This window comes from Dunckerocampus dactyliophorus, chromosome 19, assembly GCF_027744805.1.
Source record: "Dunckerocampus dactyliophorus isolate RoL2022-P2 chromosome 19, RoL_Ddac_1.1, whole genome shotgun sequence".
Taxonomy (NCBI): Eukaryota; Metazoa; Chordata; class Actinopteri; order Syngnathiformes; family Syngnathidae; genus Dunckerocampus; species Dunckerocampus dactyliophorus.
In genome coordinates this window covers 11,568,624-11,586,110 of record NC_072837.1, presented here as the reverse complement: position 1 = coordinate 11,586,110, position 17,487 = coordinate 11,568,624, and the positions used below count along the sequence as shown (strand labels likewise).

At 41.0% G+C, this 17,487-nt stretch overlaps 2 protein-coding genes across 2 annotated transcripts in view; one reads left to right on the top strand and one right to left on the bottom strand.

The window, feature by feature from the left end:
• The first annotated feature begins 615 nt into the window (after window positions 1–615).
• Window positions 616–17,334, top strand: mfsd4b (major facilitator superfamily domain containing 4B). The gene is made up of 4 exons (XM_054761450.1): window positions 616–1,037; window positions 4,380–4,548; window positions 4,661–4,777; window positions 12,146–17,334. Exons 1-4 carry the CDS (start codon window positions 771–773, stop codon window positions 13,402–13,404), a joined length of 1,812 nt encoding a protein of 603 aa, XP_054617425.1. The 5' UTR covers window positions 616–770; the 3' UTR covers window positions 13,405–17,334.
• rev3l (REV3 like, DNA directed polymerase zeta catalytic subunit) overlaps window positions 16,117–17,487 on the bottom strand; it is a 60,173-nt gene continuing 58,802 nt past the window's right edge. The window contains exons 31-32 of the mRNA XM_054761447.1: window positions 16,902–17,117; window positions 16,117–16,826 (exon numbers count right to left, since the gene is read on the bottom strand). Coding sequence (XP_054617422.1) covers window positions 16,686–16,826; window positions 16,902–17,117 — 357 coding nt within the window. The 3' untranslated portion in view covers window positions 16,117–16,685. The remainder of the gene's footprint in view (window positions 16,827–16,901; window positions 17,118–17,487) is intronic.

The window sequence follows — 17,487 nt, the reverse complement described above, 5'->3', positions numbered from 1 at the left end:
TGTCATTTTAGTAGCATAAAGTTGAAATATTAGATAAAAAAATTATTTTCATCATATGAGAAAAAAACAACAAAAAGTTGTTTATTTTTTGAACATTTGTTTGGGGAAAAAGTTATAATGTGGGAATAAAGTCATTTCCTATGAAAAGAGAATTTCTGAAGATTACTTAAGAAGAAAGTTGATATATTTGAAAATTAAAACAAAACAAGCACGGCAAAAATGGGGAAAAAAACAGCATAGACCGTAGTTCATACTAATGATGTTTTTTCATGTATATCACAAAGCCGAGATGCTGTTTTTTTTTTTAAATATATATTTCAAGAGTTTGTATTGTCATATAACTTCTTCCTTGCATCCTTTCATTTTTCAGTGTGTGGCCCTGGCATTACACCATCAACAATGTATTACTGCGAACAAAAACACAGCTATTTGTAAGAAAGAAAACATTGACAAGAATTGAAAAATATGATCTCATCAACGCTAGTATTGATCCGATACTGCAGTTGCTATCGATACTGACGATTCGTGCTTCGATCCGCCCAGCCAATCACAAATCGCTGACGCATTGTGACGTAAAGGTCGTCACTCTTGTATCGGCCCAGTGTATACATGATGTAGAACCAGCGTCTTTTAAGGGCTGGGGAGGTTAGAAGTAAAGGGGCGGGACTGTTTTTGTTGTGTTGTTTTTTTTTACATTTAAATAATGGCCCTCAAGCAGTGTCGAGCCGAGGCGCTTCCTGGTCACGTGACACAATCGTGTGACGTCAGCCATGTCTTCGCCAGCGATGGTGAAAAAGAAACACGTTCGCTTCGCTAGAATGATGGACGACGACGAGCAGGAGGAAGACACTCTGTTTGACCAGAGGAAGGATACCAGGAAGGCCGGCCTGAAGAGTGCGTTGAAGGCGGTCAAGAGGACGACGAAGCCGGGATGCAACGACCGGGTGAAAGTGGTCGGCGGGGGGAGAGGGGGCGGATACGCGGCGTGCGGCCGCTGGATGGTCAGCCTCACGCTCTGTGCCTCATTCCTCGGCCTGGTATGGCAACATTTATTTAACACTTGTCATATATTGAAACATTTATGTGCTATTTTTCTACATACGCAAGGTTTTAGCCCAACTTAGCTTAGCCTAACCGTTAGCCTAACACCTGTTCACGTGGAGCGTAACTGCGAAACGTCACTGCCTGCATTTAAAAAAAAAGTATTAATGTTATTTAATTTAGAATACGCTCCGCTGTTCTGTCGTTACAGTAGTGTTTTAGTTGGGTACACTGGCAAAACTTGTTCTTCATCCGCTAGATAATACAAAACAAATATGAATAAACTCAAACTAAACACTCCACACGAGTCCAAAAGGGCTCACCAACTGAAATGAAATTAGCTTAGACGCTAAGCCGCAAGTGAAAATTACAACAAAACAATGTGAATGCTGAGAAATGGTGTTTATCTGAAGACCTGAATTAAACCAGAACAACCCTGGACTATAACACATCATAGCAACTCCCAGACCCACAGAGAATAGGAGATGAGCGCAATATAATTTTGTTATGGTTATGGTCGTGGTTAAATATGGCCTATTGTTAGTCAAAACCTACGCATTTTAAAGCAAATTTGACTTATTGTGTACGTTGTGATGTTATGTAGTATTCTACACTGGTCACTAAGTGTCAGTAATATACTGTCATTTTGGGTGACACACACAACAGGCTGTAATGGCAGGTTTGAATGATCCCACAACAGGCACAATAATCCCTAAAACGTGCTAGGGTTGCAGCAGTAACCCACGCCAAGCTAAAACTAAACTTTGCACAAGTCTTATTCATGTCTTATTTTCTCGTATTATGTCTACTATATTGGGTAATAGGAGTGTAAAGGTGACTACAGGGTTGTTATGTCATGTCCAGAGGGCTCTAATAATGTTAAAACCCTTATTTAGAAGGTAATAGAAGGTTTAGATGTAATTCCAATCGCGTTATTAATGTAAGATATTTTAATGACCCTCTTATTTTGTTTACACAATTAGACAAATGTGACAAAGACTGCGCTTATTTTGAAGGCCGGAATGTGTTGTGTGTGTTGAGAATGGTAATTGACGGTTGATACGCGTTGGGTGCAAGAATAAATGTGCCTCTCGTCTTTTTTCACTCAGAACCTGCACGTCCTCTGTGGGAAATGTAAAATGGTCCTTATATTAAAGCTTTAAAACACAATATACTCATTCAATATACTCATCCAGTCACGCACACATGTGCACTAGCTAAATTAAGCAAACCCCGCTAGCTTCCATTCATGCGTAACAGAGGAGTTTCCAAGGTTTTTTGTTTCAACATGTTTAGTAGTGTTTGTGCGGTCACTATTATAAGCAACCAGTGGTCAGAGCGGCACTTCCCGTGCGAGCCCCCTACACCATGACGCAGCAGTCCGGGCGCAGTGCGAGGGAACTATCGCTGTAGCTACAGAGCCGAATATCCAGCATCCAATGTGAAACTTAACTTCACCACGGTACACCGCGGACATGTCTGCTTGGTGGTTTGTGTTTTCTTCCTCTTGCGGGTGGCGCGAGTCCAGTGGCAACCAGCTTTAAGGCGCATTACTGCACCTACCATGTGGGAGTGTGGCTAAGAGTAACGAATGTGATACAGAAACCGGATCGGCCCGATCTCATGGCGGAAGCAGATATCCGATCTTCACAAATTCAGCATATCGGCGGATCCCGAAGATCGGAGCATCCCTAGTGAGCGCGCACCATTTTGCGCTGTTTTGTTTTATATTTACTCTGCCGATCAAACGCCTCAGTAAGCGTTGACTGTCAGGACACTGCAGCTGTGGCATTCGGCTTAGAAACTTGCTTACTTGCCAACTGCTAACACTCTGTCTGTGTATCCACTCACTAGTAGCCCCCACCTCCACATACTGGGACAAAGAGGCTGAATAGCTGACAGGAGGGTTCACTCTCCCCGTTCATTCCACTATAGAACACAGCACAGACACATCCAGAGTGAACCATCTTGTCATCCAGCCTGTGCAGCACAGCGAGACGAGGAAAAGGAACAGGCATACATATATGCACGTCAATTTATCGAGACCATCAAAATTATCGCCCTTGTTTTTTTTATCGTTCGATTTATCGATTATCGTGACAGTAGGTCGAAGTAAGTTCATAAAGTAATTAATGTGACTGCGTCATAACACGAAACGTCTTAAACCGAGGACCACCGATAGGGTATTCCAAATGTGACTAAAACAGTTACATTGAAGTACATCAGGTTTGCACTTGAACAATTCAACATGTCCGAAAAGGAGTAGGAAGGAGCCTACCCCTTCTCTATCTCTGTGTTTAACTTGTACCAGCTCACCATTTTCCTTCATGTGTAAAAGAAATGGATGAAAAGTAAGTTAATTGGGTTTGATTAGACTTGTATTTTCTGATTTATATGGCGTAATATTGCGGTTGAAGCAGGCATATGCCAGGGGTCCGAATTAGGAGTTAATCACCAGAAAATGACCAAGTAAATACAAATATACAGAACAAGATGTAACAGGTACGTTTGTTTACATTGATGTGTTTGTTGTTGGTGCTTGTTGCTGTGCTGCTTAATGAAACTGTCCTGTTTGCTTCACTTTTTCATAGACAAATGTTTCGCAAGTACTTCTTTTTTTCTTTTTTTGATATTTAATATGCCTGCAGCATCACACACTCTCTCAACAGGGGTGTCCAAAGTGTGACACGGGGGGCCATTTGCCATTGCTGTGTTTTTATTAGCCCACAGCACATTGTAAAAATATAATTTAACAAGAAAAGGAAGAAAAAACAACAGCAAATTTGTAAAAAAAAATCAGCAGTCATTTTACAGGAATAACTTAGAGAAAAAAAGTTGTAATTTAGTGAGGAAAACGTTGTAATTTAACGAAAATAACAGCATATATTATGAGGAAAACTAAGTAATTTTAGTGGATGAAGTTGAAATATAAAAAAAGACATTATTTTTTAGAAGTTGTAATGTGATAAAAAACAAACAAAACAACGACAGGTCAAAATATGGGACTAAGGTCATAATATTACGAGCAGAAAATGTACGAAGATTATTGAAGAAGAAAGTTGGAATATCTGGAAAGTTAAATAAAAAAACAGCAAAAATGGGAATAAAAGATCAAAGGTTAATACTAATACGCTTTTTCACCTATATTACAAAGCTGAGGTGCTTGCATCCTGTCATTTTTCTCTATGTGGTCCTCGCTGGAAAAAGTTTGGACACCCCTGCACTAACACATAAACAACAGGATATGTGGAAATGTTTTTTTCATGAGCTTTTGACAAACATTTTGTCAATGTGTACTCCTGTGGAAGAAAGAGTTGAGAGAGTTGCTGTCATTCTAGGGAATGGGTATCTCAGTTATCGGACCCACGTTTGAGGACCTGGCTTTGAACGTGAAGAAGAACATCAGCAATATCTCCTACATCTTTGTGGGCCGATCTGCAGGCTACATCGGCGGTTCTCTCTTAGGAGGCATCCTTTTTGACTGCATGAACCCCAATCTCCTGCTTGGTAAGCCCTCAGCCACATCAGCATCGACTGTCACAGATGTTTAACCCTTTTTATGATCCCGTATACCAATGTTCATGAAATATATGTGCTTTTGGATCACTTTCATCCCAAGGTATTTCCATGCTGGTCACTGCATGTGGAATGTGTGCTATCCCTTTCTGCAAGCATGCACTGCTCCTCACCGGGTTTATGTCCAGCATCGGAATCTCTATGGGTATTCTGGACACAGGTAGGACAAAAAAGATTTCTATTAATTTCTACTGATTTGACAGTTATTCTCTGATGTTTGGACCAGAATGGTTTGTTGCGCTTTTACTTATTTCTTTGACCCATTTATTTAGTGGAAAATAATTTTTTTACATCATCACTGGTCAATTTCTACATATTGCTCATCATTTGGTTGCCTGAGCTAATTGTTCCTTGGCCAAACACTAGTGAGAGCCATTACCTAATGACATTAATTAATGTTTCTGCTGTTATCGTATTGACCCCAATATATGAAGGTATTTTTTTCCTAGAAAACAATCTGTAAAAATTGTCTGGTGTTATATCCAGTATTTAGAGGTTTATTCATGCAAACCAACAGGCCACATCAGCCACATGCTTTGCGTGCAAAGAGACAGCACTTCAGACCCATTTTGTCTTATATGCCATACTTTCCGTACTATAAATCGCTCCGGAATTTAAGTGGTATCAGTCAAAAAATGTGTCATGCACTGGACTCTTAAGTCGCATTTATTTAGAAATGGATTTCACAAAATTCTAGACCAATAACAAGCACGGCAGACAGGCGATTCCGGTGCATGTTTAGCAAAATAAAGCGCAGTGCAACATTTTTATGATATTTTAATTTTTTTTCAAACTAATTGTGGTCAGTATGTGTATGTATCTACAGGGTCAGGCAAAATCATCTGACACATTTGTAGGTTAAATAAAAGGCGAATAAAGTAAAAAAAAGTGTTTTTATTTTCGTACATATAGTACATGTCATGCCATTTTTTTTTTCATACAATGCCATTCTGTTTCATTATGTAAATAAAATAAAATAAATAAATAAATTAAATCAGTCCAATGGGATCCATTATTGTCCACACACTCAATGCAGATCCAGTAGCTCTGAAGTTGGTAACCCATAACAAGATGGTGTTTCGAGCTGGTACGGGATCATGTCTACCAAGATTGAAGTGCAAACGGAACTCTCGTTGTGTTGCAGTTACAGATTCGTTTGTTTTGATAAACGTTTCCACAATGGAAGCGCGACGCTCACCAGTCCAATTCATGGCAGCAACTGAAAAAGAAATGAAAAACAATGGCATTATAAAGAAACAAAGCAAAATGGCTTTATATGAAAAAAATGGCATTATATATACTAAATGTACGAAAATAAAAACACCTTTTTGTTTCTTTACTTTATTTGCCTTTTATTTAACCTACAAATGTGTCAGATCATTTTGCCTGACCCTGTATATAGTATATACAGTATATCCATTCATCCAATGTATTAACATTGTTTTCAAGTTAAAAAAAACATCTTTAAGATGACATTTTAAGATGTGGCGGCTTTTATTTTGTAATGGCCAGCCGCCATGATCAATTACATGGAGCTAAAACTCTGTATGCATAATGTAGCGAGGCCCCGACGTGCTCGAAACCTGACATTATTCACCACTGACAGGGCCTGGCTCTTTTCTTTTACAGCCCCTTTTAACTGTCCCATGGAAGTTTCTCACACATTGCAAATGTATATTTATATATACTGTAAATATACACTCCTGATCAAAATCTTAAGACCAGTTGAAAAATTGCTAGAATTAGCATTTTGCACATTTGGATTTTAATGAGGTTTTAAGTAGAGCTACAATATGCAAAAACAAGAAGGGGGAGTGAGACAAAAAACATTTTGACAAAGTAATTTATTGAAAACAACAATTAAACTGAAATAGGCTGTTTATCAGACCACGGGCTATAAAAGCCAAAATCTGCTCCAAATTTTAATTTTCTGTCAGGCATTCACACTGTCATGCCCTCCTGATGGCTAATGCTAAGAAGCTTTCTCTTTTTGAACGTGGCCGGGCTGTCGAGCTACATAAGCAAGGCCTCTCGCAGCATGCCATTGCTGCTGAGGTGTTCAAAATATTCCATCTGAAAATCTCCCACTGGTTCATTGTTCCACACTTTTAATCCACAAGTCACTTTGTGCAGCACGTCCATGTGTTGAGGAAAACTCAAAGCACCTGGAACCTGTGCTGAAGACGACCACATTTTTTCTGTGACAGTAAGACAGTCATTCTACATTTTTTCAAAGATCCTGAGCGATTATGGAACAAAAAAGTCAAGTGGTAGACCCAAAAAAATCACACCTGCGCTGAGCCGGAGGTTCCGATTAGCTGTCCATCAAGACACAGGGCGGTCTTCGACGCAAATCAAGGCCCTTACTGGTAACCATCAGACGTTATCTGCGGGAAAGGGTTGAAAAAAACAAAAAACGAATTCAAAGGTGTTTTCTACCTGGCACAGTGGAGGGGGCTCCATCATGATCTGGGGTGCTTTTTCATTCAGTGGAACACTGAGGCTTCAGGTGGTGCGGGGGTGGTCAAACGGCGGCTGCTTACGTGCAGATGTTGCAGCGGGCATCCCTCATGACTGAGGGCCCTCGTCTGTGTGCAAATTCTAGCAGTATTAAGTCTTAAGATTTCAGGAGATTGTGTGTATATACTGTATATATATATATATATATATAATATGTAATACTAAATAATATAATTATTTGTTATATATTATCATGACAGTGGTTTGTTTGACAGTAATATCATTTAGCGTCAATTTGTGGGACAATAATCATTTCAAAATGCACCTGCATTGTTTTGTGAATCAGTTAAATAAAACGTACTTCTCTAAAAGTAATGTTAAAATCTCGTCTCGTTCTCGACACCCTAATATTTGACCATTATTCTGAATTCAGGCTCAGTCGAATGTGTTTCCTTTGTAAAGAAAAAGTATTTCAACAGACCACAGTTTTAGAAGCCATTTTGAAGTCCACTGCAAAAACCCGTTTTGCTTCGAGAAATGAATTTAATTCGGCCATGAAATACAGTATGTGCTTTCTACAGCAACTCATGAAAATCCAACTTCCAAAATACAGTTTTTGTTGTGCAAGACGCCATTAGATTACTCATAATTCTCCAGGTCTAGATTTATGCCAGATCTTACCTACGTCAGATAGGTACCTAGATTGATCCTCTCCCACAATGTATCTAGGTCTAGGTCTGTGCGCTAGTCCAGAATAATCCCATAGTATGTCTTAGCCTGGCCTATTTTATACCCAGAATGATCAGTGCTCATCTATCCATAATCACGTTTTCTAAACAGATGTAAGACTAATTGTAACAGTGGTACAGTAGATTCAGGCTTAGGGGTTATATTTTAGACTAGCCTACTTCAAACCTCATTGGTACGCAGCCTTGTTGTTCAGCACAATGACTGATAAACTACTGTACTTGAATGAAAATGTTGCATACGGAGTGTTCTGGGATTATGAAATCTGGCCAACTGTTGACGGGATCTTGGGCACAGCCGGTTTGTTGGAATGTGACAGTAGATATGCACAGTAGATATGCACATGTCACATTTTTACTGCCTTTACGCTGAACTGGCAGTGGGCAGTGGTCCAGAACCAGACTAGCACCAGTATACAGTACAATACAGTGTCCCACGTTCCACATACAGCCTCAAATGTACCTAAATCTTTTAATAAGTGCTTACTGACTACAGATTCAGTTCTCTACCAACACCGGGTTAGCCTGTTTTTTATTTAACGTCACACCACAATTTTGCCTCTGGTTGCGTTCATTCTCGTACAATATGCCGCACATCTTGTCGGGTTATTTATACCCTTTGTGAGTCCATCTGTATTGTTAATTTTTTATTTTTATTTTTCAGAAAATGTCCTTCTTTGTTCGCATCCTATTGGCTAGGGAACGAAATGGCAACCGGAACCAGAAGTTACGTCACCCGTCTATGATGTCATCAGCGGTTGACTCTCAAAAATGTTAACACAAAACATGTTTTTTTGGTTTGTAATTATAGTTTTACGTGCATAAAACAATTTTAAATGCATATCAATGACAAATGAAAGGGCTAAATGAACATTTTAAGGTTACTTTTAACTTCATTGAAGACTACTGTTCCCAAAGACACGATGTGGCAGCAACACCCGACACGGACACCAGCTTCCTGTTTTATTTCTTGCATTCATTCGTGTTTCTTACCTTCTTTATCAAAATGCTGGCACTTGCAACTTTCTTTACGCTGCCACATTGTGTCTTTGGGGACAGTCACGTCAGGAATCACGCCTTCCATGAAGATCAAAGTAACCTTTAATGTTCCTTTATCCCTTTCATTCACCATTTATATGTATTTATATGCATTTCAAATTGTTCTCTGCATGTAAAACTATTAGGGGTGTCACACCACGTGACACCAAAACTATAAAAGAAGAAAGAGCGCATGCGCATAAGTCGGTCGTCTTCCGTTACACACACAAAATAAACAATTTTAAGTAATATATTGTATTAATGAATATATATGCTACTTTATATAGATATATTACATATTATATATTTAGCTTATATTTAGCTTATTACCCATGCACATATGGTAATGGTAATGGTTTAATTTATTGTGTACAAGTTTCATTGGAATACATCACACAGTACAATTCACAGTTTTACATTTCCAAAAAGGAGTAGGAAGAAGCAATGCTTATGTAATCCTACCCCCCCTCCCATCCGTTTCAAATCAATTGCAATACATATTGACCACAATTAGTTTGAAAACAATTTAAAATATAAAAATGTTTCACTGTGCTTTATTTTGATAAGTATGCACCGGAATCGTCTGTCTGCCATGTTGGCACTTGCGTATTTGTGACCAGATAAAAGTACAGTACACGTCATGAGTTGACATTCACTTTCTTATTATCATGAGATTGAAAATAATGTAAAATGTGGAGTCAATTGACGACAGCTTTCCACATGCTCAACCTATCTATGCCAGCGTGTGTGATCGCTAACGTTTCAATCTCATTCCACTTTTTGGCATCTTTGTTTACACATTTTCTGCCTGGCGGCGGCTAGCGAGCTGGTTTTTGTCCCACAGGCGAGCTACAAGTGGCTATCACGTTCATGCTAACTTACTTTTTTAAAGTGTCACTTAACAAGCTTACGCTCTTGTTATCATAATGCTTACGGCTTGTCTTGAAAGCACTAGATGTGTGTCTAAGTTGTTCAACATAAACACGTAGTGTGTCCAGCTTTAAGATAGTGACGCTATCACAGAGCTCGTGTGCTAGCAGTAGCTCACCAGCTGTTGTTGTGTTTTGTTCTTTTTTGGAGAGTTTTTTGTTATTTTTTGAGCGATGGTCTTAAACTTTCGATCAACTGATTTTTTTGTTGTTTAAATTACAAGCACCAATTTTTTTTTGTCTCACTCCCCCTTCTTGTTTTTGCATATTTAACATATTTTTTTGCCATTTTTCAACTTGTCCTAAGATTTCGATCAGGAGTGTATTTGGTTGGAGTTTCACCTCCAAAAGACACTTTTTGTAGCCATTAATAAGCTTCTGACATAATGCTGGATTCTTTTTGGCAGAATTTGATTTTGTTGAAATTGGTTGGTTTCTTGATAAGTATAATTCACAAATGTTCATTTGGGTTGATGTTGGTACTTTGGGAAGGCCACTCCAGAAGCTTGCTGTGATCTTGCTTCATCCATTCCAAAACCAGTTTTGATTTGTTTTTGGGATCATTGTCCCGTTGGAACACCCAATTGTGTCCAAGTTTCAGCCATCTAGCTGTTGATTGATTGATTTGATGTGAACTTTAAGAATTTGGAGGTAGTCCTCCTTCATTTTTACAGTATAATAATGATACCAGTACCACTGGCAACAAAACAGCCCCAGGGAATGATGCTACCACCAGCATGCTTGACAGTTGGTATAGTATTCTTAGGTTTGAAAGCCTCAAAGCTCAGTCTTTATGTCATCAGACCATAAAACTTTTGAGAATTTCAGTTGAGCTTGAGGTGTTGATTTTGGGAATGGGGGCTTCTTTCTTGTTTAGGAACCTGTCAGTCCATGGTGACGTAAAACTGTCTTCAGTGTAGACAGTGCCACTGGCATTCCAGCAGTTTCTAGTTCATGACAGGTTATTTCTGAACATCCTAACCCTTTTGCTTTCATCTGAGGGTGACAGTATGGGTCTTTTTCCAGACCTCGGCAAAGTGGTGCCACATCCAAATGACTGAACTGATGGTCTTGGAATATGCAGTTGTTTGGAAATGGCTGTAAAAGACTTTCCCAACTTAATCTTCAGTTCTTCTTAGAACTTTCCCATTGTTCTGATTATTGGTCAATCCAAATAGTGCTGTCAAATTATTTTAGGCTGCCAAAGTGAAATCATAATCATGAAGGAGAAGTTAATAGGGCTTGGCCTTGTTAAGATGTTCTGGAACCTTCATTTGAGCCCATATATAAAACTCAGAGGCTGTGTAAATTGGAGAACCCCCCCAAAAAAATCTAATTTTTGCATCCTCATCTTGTTTTTAAAAATCACAGATGTACATTGTATACATATGAACAGTTCAAATACATTATGAGGGACCCAAAATGAATGACATTCATGCCCATGATGTGTATGCTAACTTCTGACTGCTAAAGCGCACCACAATGTGTTTTAGTTTTTCGGTGAAGCAACCTTTCAGATTTTTTTTTATGTGACCCAGGGCTCTTTTGTAAATCCCATACGCATCCAATGTTACTGCAGTCTGAACTCGGCGAAAACTTGAGTTTCACTGACTCATGAGTACTCTAACACTTGAGTTTCACTGAGTCACTGGTACTTTACGAAGAGTGGTGTTTCACTGACTCACAGGTGCTCGATGGAGATTCAAGTGTGACTGACTCATGGACGCTCAACGAAGCTCTCAAATTTCACAAGTTTTTGACTCAGTGCTTGACGAAGACTAGAGTTTCACTGACTTAGCGATGCTCGGCGAAGACTCGAGCTTCACCGACTCACTGATGGTTGACAAAGACTCGAGTCAGTCACTTTGATGAAGACTTTTTATTAACTCAGGGTGCTCGACGAAGACTTGAGATTCACTGACTCAGATGCTCGATGAAGACTCGATGTTCATTGACTCAGAGGTGCGCGACACAGACTGGCTTTTCACTGACTCACTAGTATTCAAAGACTCGAGTGGTGATCAGTGGACAGGCTGCGGACGCAGGTCTGATGATAGGACCACATGGATACATGCTACATGCACACAGTCCCTTTCATCAATTCATTGCTCAACGTTCATGTGTTCTGTGTCAGGTGACTCGAGTGAATCCAGTTCCCGATTCATTTCAGTGAGTGAGTCATAAGAACTGGAGACAGTAAAAAGTTCCTGTCACTAATTGCCACCACTGATGAGGCTCTGTACCGCAAACGTTTGCCTATTCATTTGCTTTTGCAATCAGTGTGTGGAATTGTAAAGAGACTTTGTGGACACCCTGTATAACCACTGTGTCTTAATGTCTTCTCCTGTCTCACAGGTGGGAATGTCCTCATCCTGAACACGTGGGGCGAGCAGGCTGGACCTCACATGCAGGCTCTGCACTTTAGCTTTGCAGCTGGGGCCTTCGTGTCACCGATCATCGCCAAACTGCTGTTTGGACATAACAGCAACCACAGCACTGGAAGCGTACTGAACAACAGCACCTATCCCATCACCACAGGGCCTGTCACAAACGATGACCACACCATCATTCAGCTGATCCACAGCAAGGACAGCAACCTGAAATCCATGTGGGCCTACATCGTGATTGGCTTGTTTGTCCTCCTCACCTCCTTTCCCTTCTTCTTTCTCTCTGTTCGCAGCGACGTCTCAAGTGGCAAAGGCCACACATCGTCAGCAAAGCCGCTAGTGGCCAGACATCACACAGCGCTTGTCGTCCTGCTATTCTTCTTTTTCTTTGCCTACGTCGGCGCCGAGGTAGCTTACGGATCCTTCATCTTCACCTTCGCTAAGGATTATGCTCATATGGATCAGTCCCACGCAGCTGGGCTGAATTCTTTATTCTGGGCAACCTTCGCTGTCTGTCGGGGGCTTTCCATCTTCTTCGCGTCCTGCATGTACCCGGGAACCATGATACTGCTCAGCTTGGTGGGCACGACCTTGTCCTCGCTGTTTCTCTGCCTATTCAGCAAGGACAAGGTGGCACTGTGGGTTTGCACCGGTCTGTACGGGGCGTCCATGTCTTCCACCTTCCCCAGTGGAATTTCCTGGATGGAGCAGTACACCACGGTGACGGGCCGCTCGGCAGCAACCTTTGTGGTGGGCGCCGCCCTCGGCGAGATGGTGATGCCCGCCCTTGTTGGCTTCTTGCTCGGGAAAGTTCACGGTCATCCCGTGCTGATGTACCTGTCCCTCATCACCGCCACCTTCACATCCATCCTGTTCCCAGTCATGTACAAGCTGGCCTCGGCATCCACGGGCCAGACCACCAAGCGCTACAGGCGGGGGCGGCCTGACTCAGATGACAGCGAATACCGCCAGGCGCTGCTGGATTCAGGCGCTATCGATGAGGAGGAAGAGAACGAGGCCGATCACTGGAACGATGCAGACTTTGAAGTCATCGAGATGGACGACACCGCAAGTCTAAGTTCACCACTAAAGGAGGCTTGTGGGGATGGGGATGCTGCCACCCCGCTGACTGAGCCTGCAAACTCATCACCAGACACCACCTCCCTGGTAGGAGACTCACCCAAACGCAAGCTGCTGCTTCTTCCTGACAGAGTGAAGAGAGACTGAAACCTCAAACCCGAAGAGCCACGATTTGTCCAGAACCTCTTGCTTCATGACTGAAAGGTTGGCTTGCACAAAAACTTAAAACACTGCCTGACCAAAACCAAGTCTTAGGTTGTGTCTCAACTCTTTCACTTAAACCAGGGGTGTCCAAACCTTTTCCATCAACGGCCACACAGTGAAAAATGAAAGAATACAAGGGCCACTGTGATATTTTGTAAAGCAACATATGCTAAGAAGTGATCTATATTTCAAGAAAAAACTGCATCTCAGCTTTGTGATACACATGAAAAAGCTTCTTACATTTTCTTCTTGTCATATTATGAATTTATCCCCATAATATTTGGGCTTTATATTCTCATAATTTACATTTTTTGGCCAGACAAATTTTCCAAAAAATATAACTTTATTTTTTTTTTTGTTTGTTTCTCATAATATTACAATGTAAAGAAAAAAGTATTTAATATTTCAACTCTATTCTACTAAAATGATGTTTTTTCCTTTTATAACATTACAAATTTATTATCGGAAAATTGTAACTTTTTTCCCGTTAGAATACAACTTTATTTTCGTAAAATTACAGCTGTTTTTTTTAATATTTATTTTCCAACTATTTCAGCTTTCTTTTAGTAAATTTTCTTTTCGTAATCACAACTTTATTTCCATAATATTTTGACTTTATTCTTCACGTAACTATTTCCGTGATGTAATTTTCCAAAAATTACAACTTTATTCGTTGTTTTGTTTTTCATATTATGATGACTTAAAAATGTCTTTCTTTAATATTTCAACTTTATGCTACTGAAATTATATTATTTTTCATACTACGATGTTATTGTTGTAAAGTTAAGATTTTTTCTAGTTTCTTTTGACTTTATTCTTGTCAAATTACTGCTGATTTTTTCCCATTTTTGCTGTTGTTGTTGCCACAAATGCCCCCCCCCCCCGCGGCCACACTTTGGACACCCCTGACTTAGATGTTTGAGTGCACAGGTGCGTTCACACTGAGAAGTACAGGTAAATGTAGTGCACTGTCAGCACCCGGATGTGGCACTCATGCGACACGGTTTACACCGCATTGTAACTCTTATGCTTCAGGGACTCGAGATGGCTGCTACTAGCGAGCTAACCAGTTAGCCTCAAATTTATTTCTTCTAAACTTAAGAAACCCCAAAGGTACCACTTCCACACAAAATGGGAGGAGAACCTTTTTCCACTCTGTCATGTCAGACGTACCATGGCTGACTTCATGCGGTGTTAAGGTAAGGTAATGTAAGCTAATGTAAGCTAATGTCCCAATGTTTTGTGTCATGACTGCCGCCTAGTGGCCAGAATACTACATGACTTGTTTCAATTTTCACTAATAGACCATAACTATACCACAAAACAGACATCATTTCGGAGGAACCACGATACAGCGAGGGAGTGGTAATCGAATGACGATATTGCGACGGACTGTAATTCCTAAGGGCGGGAATTTTGACAGTAGCTCTGTCCCAAATCTATTGTTGTCTTTGTGCACCTACCGGAAATGATGCGATATCTACCTCCATCTAGCCATCTTCTCTGCACTACTTTCCACGAGTCATGTGTCTGTCGCGAACGAATCGGCTCTGAGAACCGGTATTTTAAATGAACGACAGGAGCCGGCTCGTGTCGTCGGGAGCCGATTCGTTTTTTTTCTTCTCTTGAAGGCGAATGTCATTGGTCAAGATGTGTGGCGGTGTCTGTGTCGACACTTAGCAGGGGGAGGGGCGGGGTTAAACACGTCCTGGTGCTCTTAGAGCCCATTCGTTCGTGAGAAATTTGCATGAAGAGATTTGCCCCAATTTGACTTAATTTATTGAGATGGGTCTTTGTTTTTGTATTTTCTTTAAAATATAACAGATTTTTGTAGCTGCTCATTGAGGTTTAAATAAATCCCTGTAAATAATAAACATTTAATATCATGTATTTTTTTTTACATTAGTAATTTATTTTACACAATACACGTAATTTGGTAATTAAGACAAAAAAAAATCTGAGGAGCCACTTGGGAGCTGAAAGAGCCGGCTCTTTTTAGTGAGCCGAGCCAAAAGGACTGACTCTTTAAGAAGAAGACCATTTTCCTCACTATTTTCGTACAACGCTACAGGTTGCGCCTCAATCCCAGTTAGCCCCTCCCCTTCCGCTCTGTAGCCAAGATGGCGAGTATTGCACGCTCATCTTTTTTTGACTGCAACATCCTGGTACTGACAATCAGTGTTGGGCAAATGACTTTTCAAAGGTAATTAGTTAGTTACTAGCTACCCCCCCCCTCAAAAAGTAGTACATGAATTAGTAGCTGGATGGCTCTTTCATAACGGGGAAGGCTCGTGACTTGCGATTCTCTACCAAAGCGCTAGGGGGCAGTGTTTTCCTGAGCGTGAGGACCACAGCTGACCGTGCACTGCATTTTGCATTCGTGGGTTAGCGCGTGAATTGAGGCAGCTACGTTGTACGACAGACAGAAGGCTCTCAGTGCCTTGGTTGAGGAGCAAAGTGGATGTTGTGGAGTTCCTGCGTCCTCCTACAAACACAATTCCAACCAATCAGCTCTCTCATCAAACACGTGACCGTTGGTGTAAATTGCGGATTGTTTTCTTTGCATATTGTGGATTTTTTTTTGTCTTGTTTCGTGTGCGTATTGTGTATATTTCGTTATTGTGTCTTATCACCGTGATTCAACCTTTTGCCAAGTTTGAAAGACATTTGAATACTTTTTTATTATAATCAATCTGGAACTTCACCCCACAGCAATATCCATTAAAAGAAGACCTCCTCCTCCTTCAATAGTCATATTTTCTTACATTTGTACAAAGCACACCAGAGTCTGGAGAAGGTTTGATTGACAGCGCAGTGAACTTGAAACATACACAAGACTTAAAGCACCAAATAATGTAAATGATGAAAATACAGTATTGCAACAGTCCCTGTTTTAAAAAAATGGTGTGAGCAGACTCGACGGGTATGAAGTCATCAATAAAGATTAAAACAGCGTCCCCTCGTTAGAAAAGAGCATTCATGGCCGGCGTTTCATTGATGAAATACTGATAAGACTGACAATGATTATTTACACCAGATTGCAGTCGATAAAAAGCAGAGACTCCGTGATGATGAAGCTCTGTTTTGCCGTTCACTCGGACCACAGCAAGAAGTTAGAAGAAGCAGCGTTTCAATGATCACAAGCACACGGGCAACAGGAACACTGGACAGGATGAAAGGGGCGGGACCGTTAGCACCAAAGGAGCGGTGAAGTCTGCGGCCAATCAGAACTGCTCCAGTAACTGTCGGAGGTAGGGCGCCTTGGAGAGCTGCCGGGTGACCCTGCTCAGCTTGTAGAGGACGGGGCAGTCGAGGGACACGCAGGGCACCTGCCGCTCCGCGCAGCCGCTGCAGCTTTTACACACCTGGAAGGCACACAAGAAGACATTTACTTTTTATAAGACGTAAAAGACGGCGTGGCGACAGAGTGGACGTCTGACCTTCAGCAGCTGGTCCTGCTCTCGCTCCCACTGCCGCATGTCCTGGTGGAGAGCGACAGCAACACGCTGGGGCTCGGCACGGCACTGCGAGCACACGCCCAGCTGGGTGAGCTCGTCGCACACGGGGCAGTGAAGCGTGGTGAAGTACTGGGAGATGGTGCCCTTCCTGCCCGCTTCCCCGCCGCCTAAGGCTGAGGAGCAGGAGGCCTTCTGGATCTGGGGACAAGGACAAGACGAGTTCCGTTAGGTATGGATGTCCAAACGTTTCCCACCCAGGGCCTCATGCTGATTTGGATATTCTTCACATTTGTGTTTGGAAAACCACACATGCAATGTAGGTGAAGACATGATTGTCCATCATGCATTAGTTATTGGTCCATGACATATTCTAAAAATACTATTAAAAAAAGAAAACTAGTTTTAAAATTTGGGGAAAATGCACAATGTAACAGGAAAAAGTTGAAATGTAAATACTAAATGGCCTCCGCATTGGTTAAAGCATAGTTAACTACATGCAAAATACAGGCCAATTCATTTGATTACATTTTCCCACCTAAAATTTAAATATATATATATATATATATAT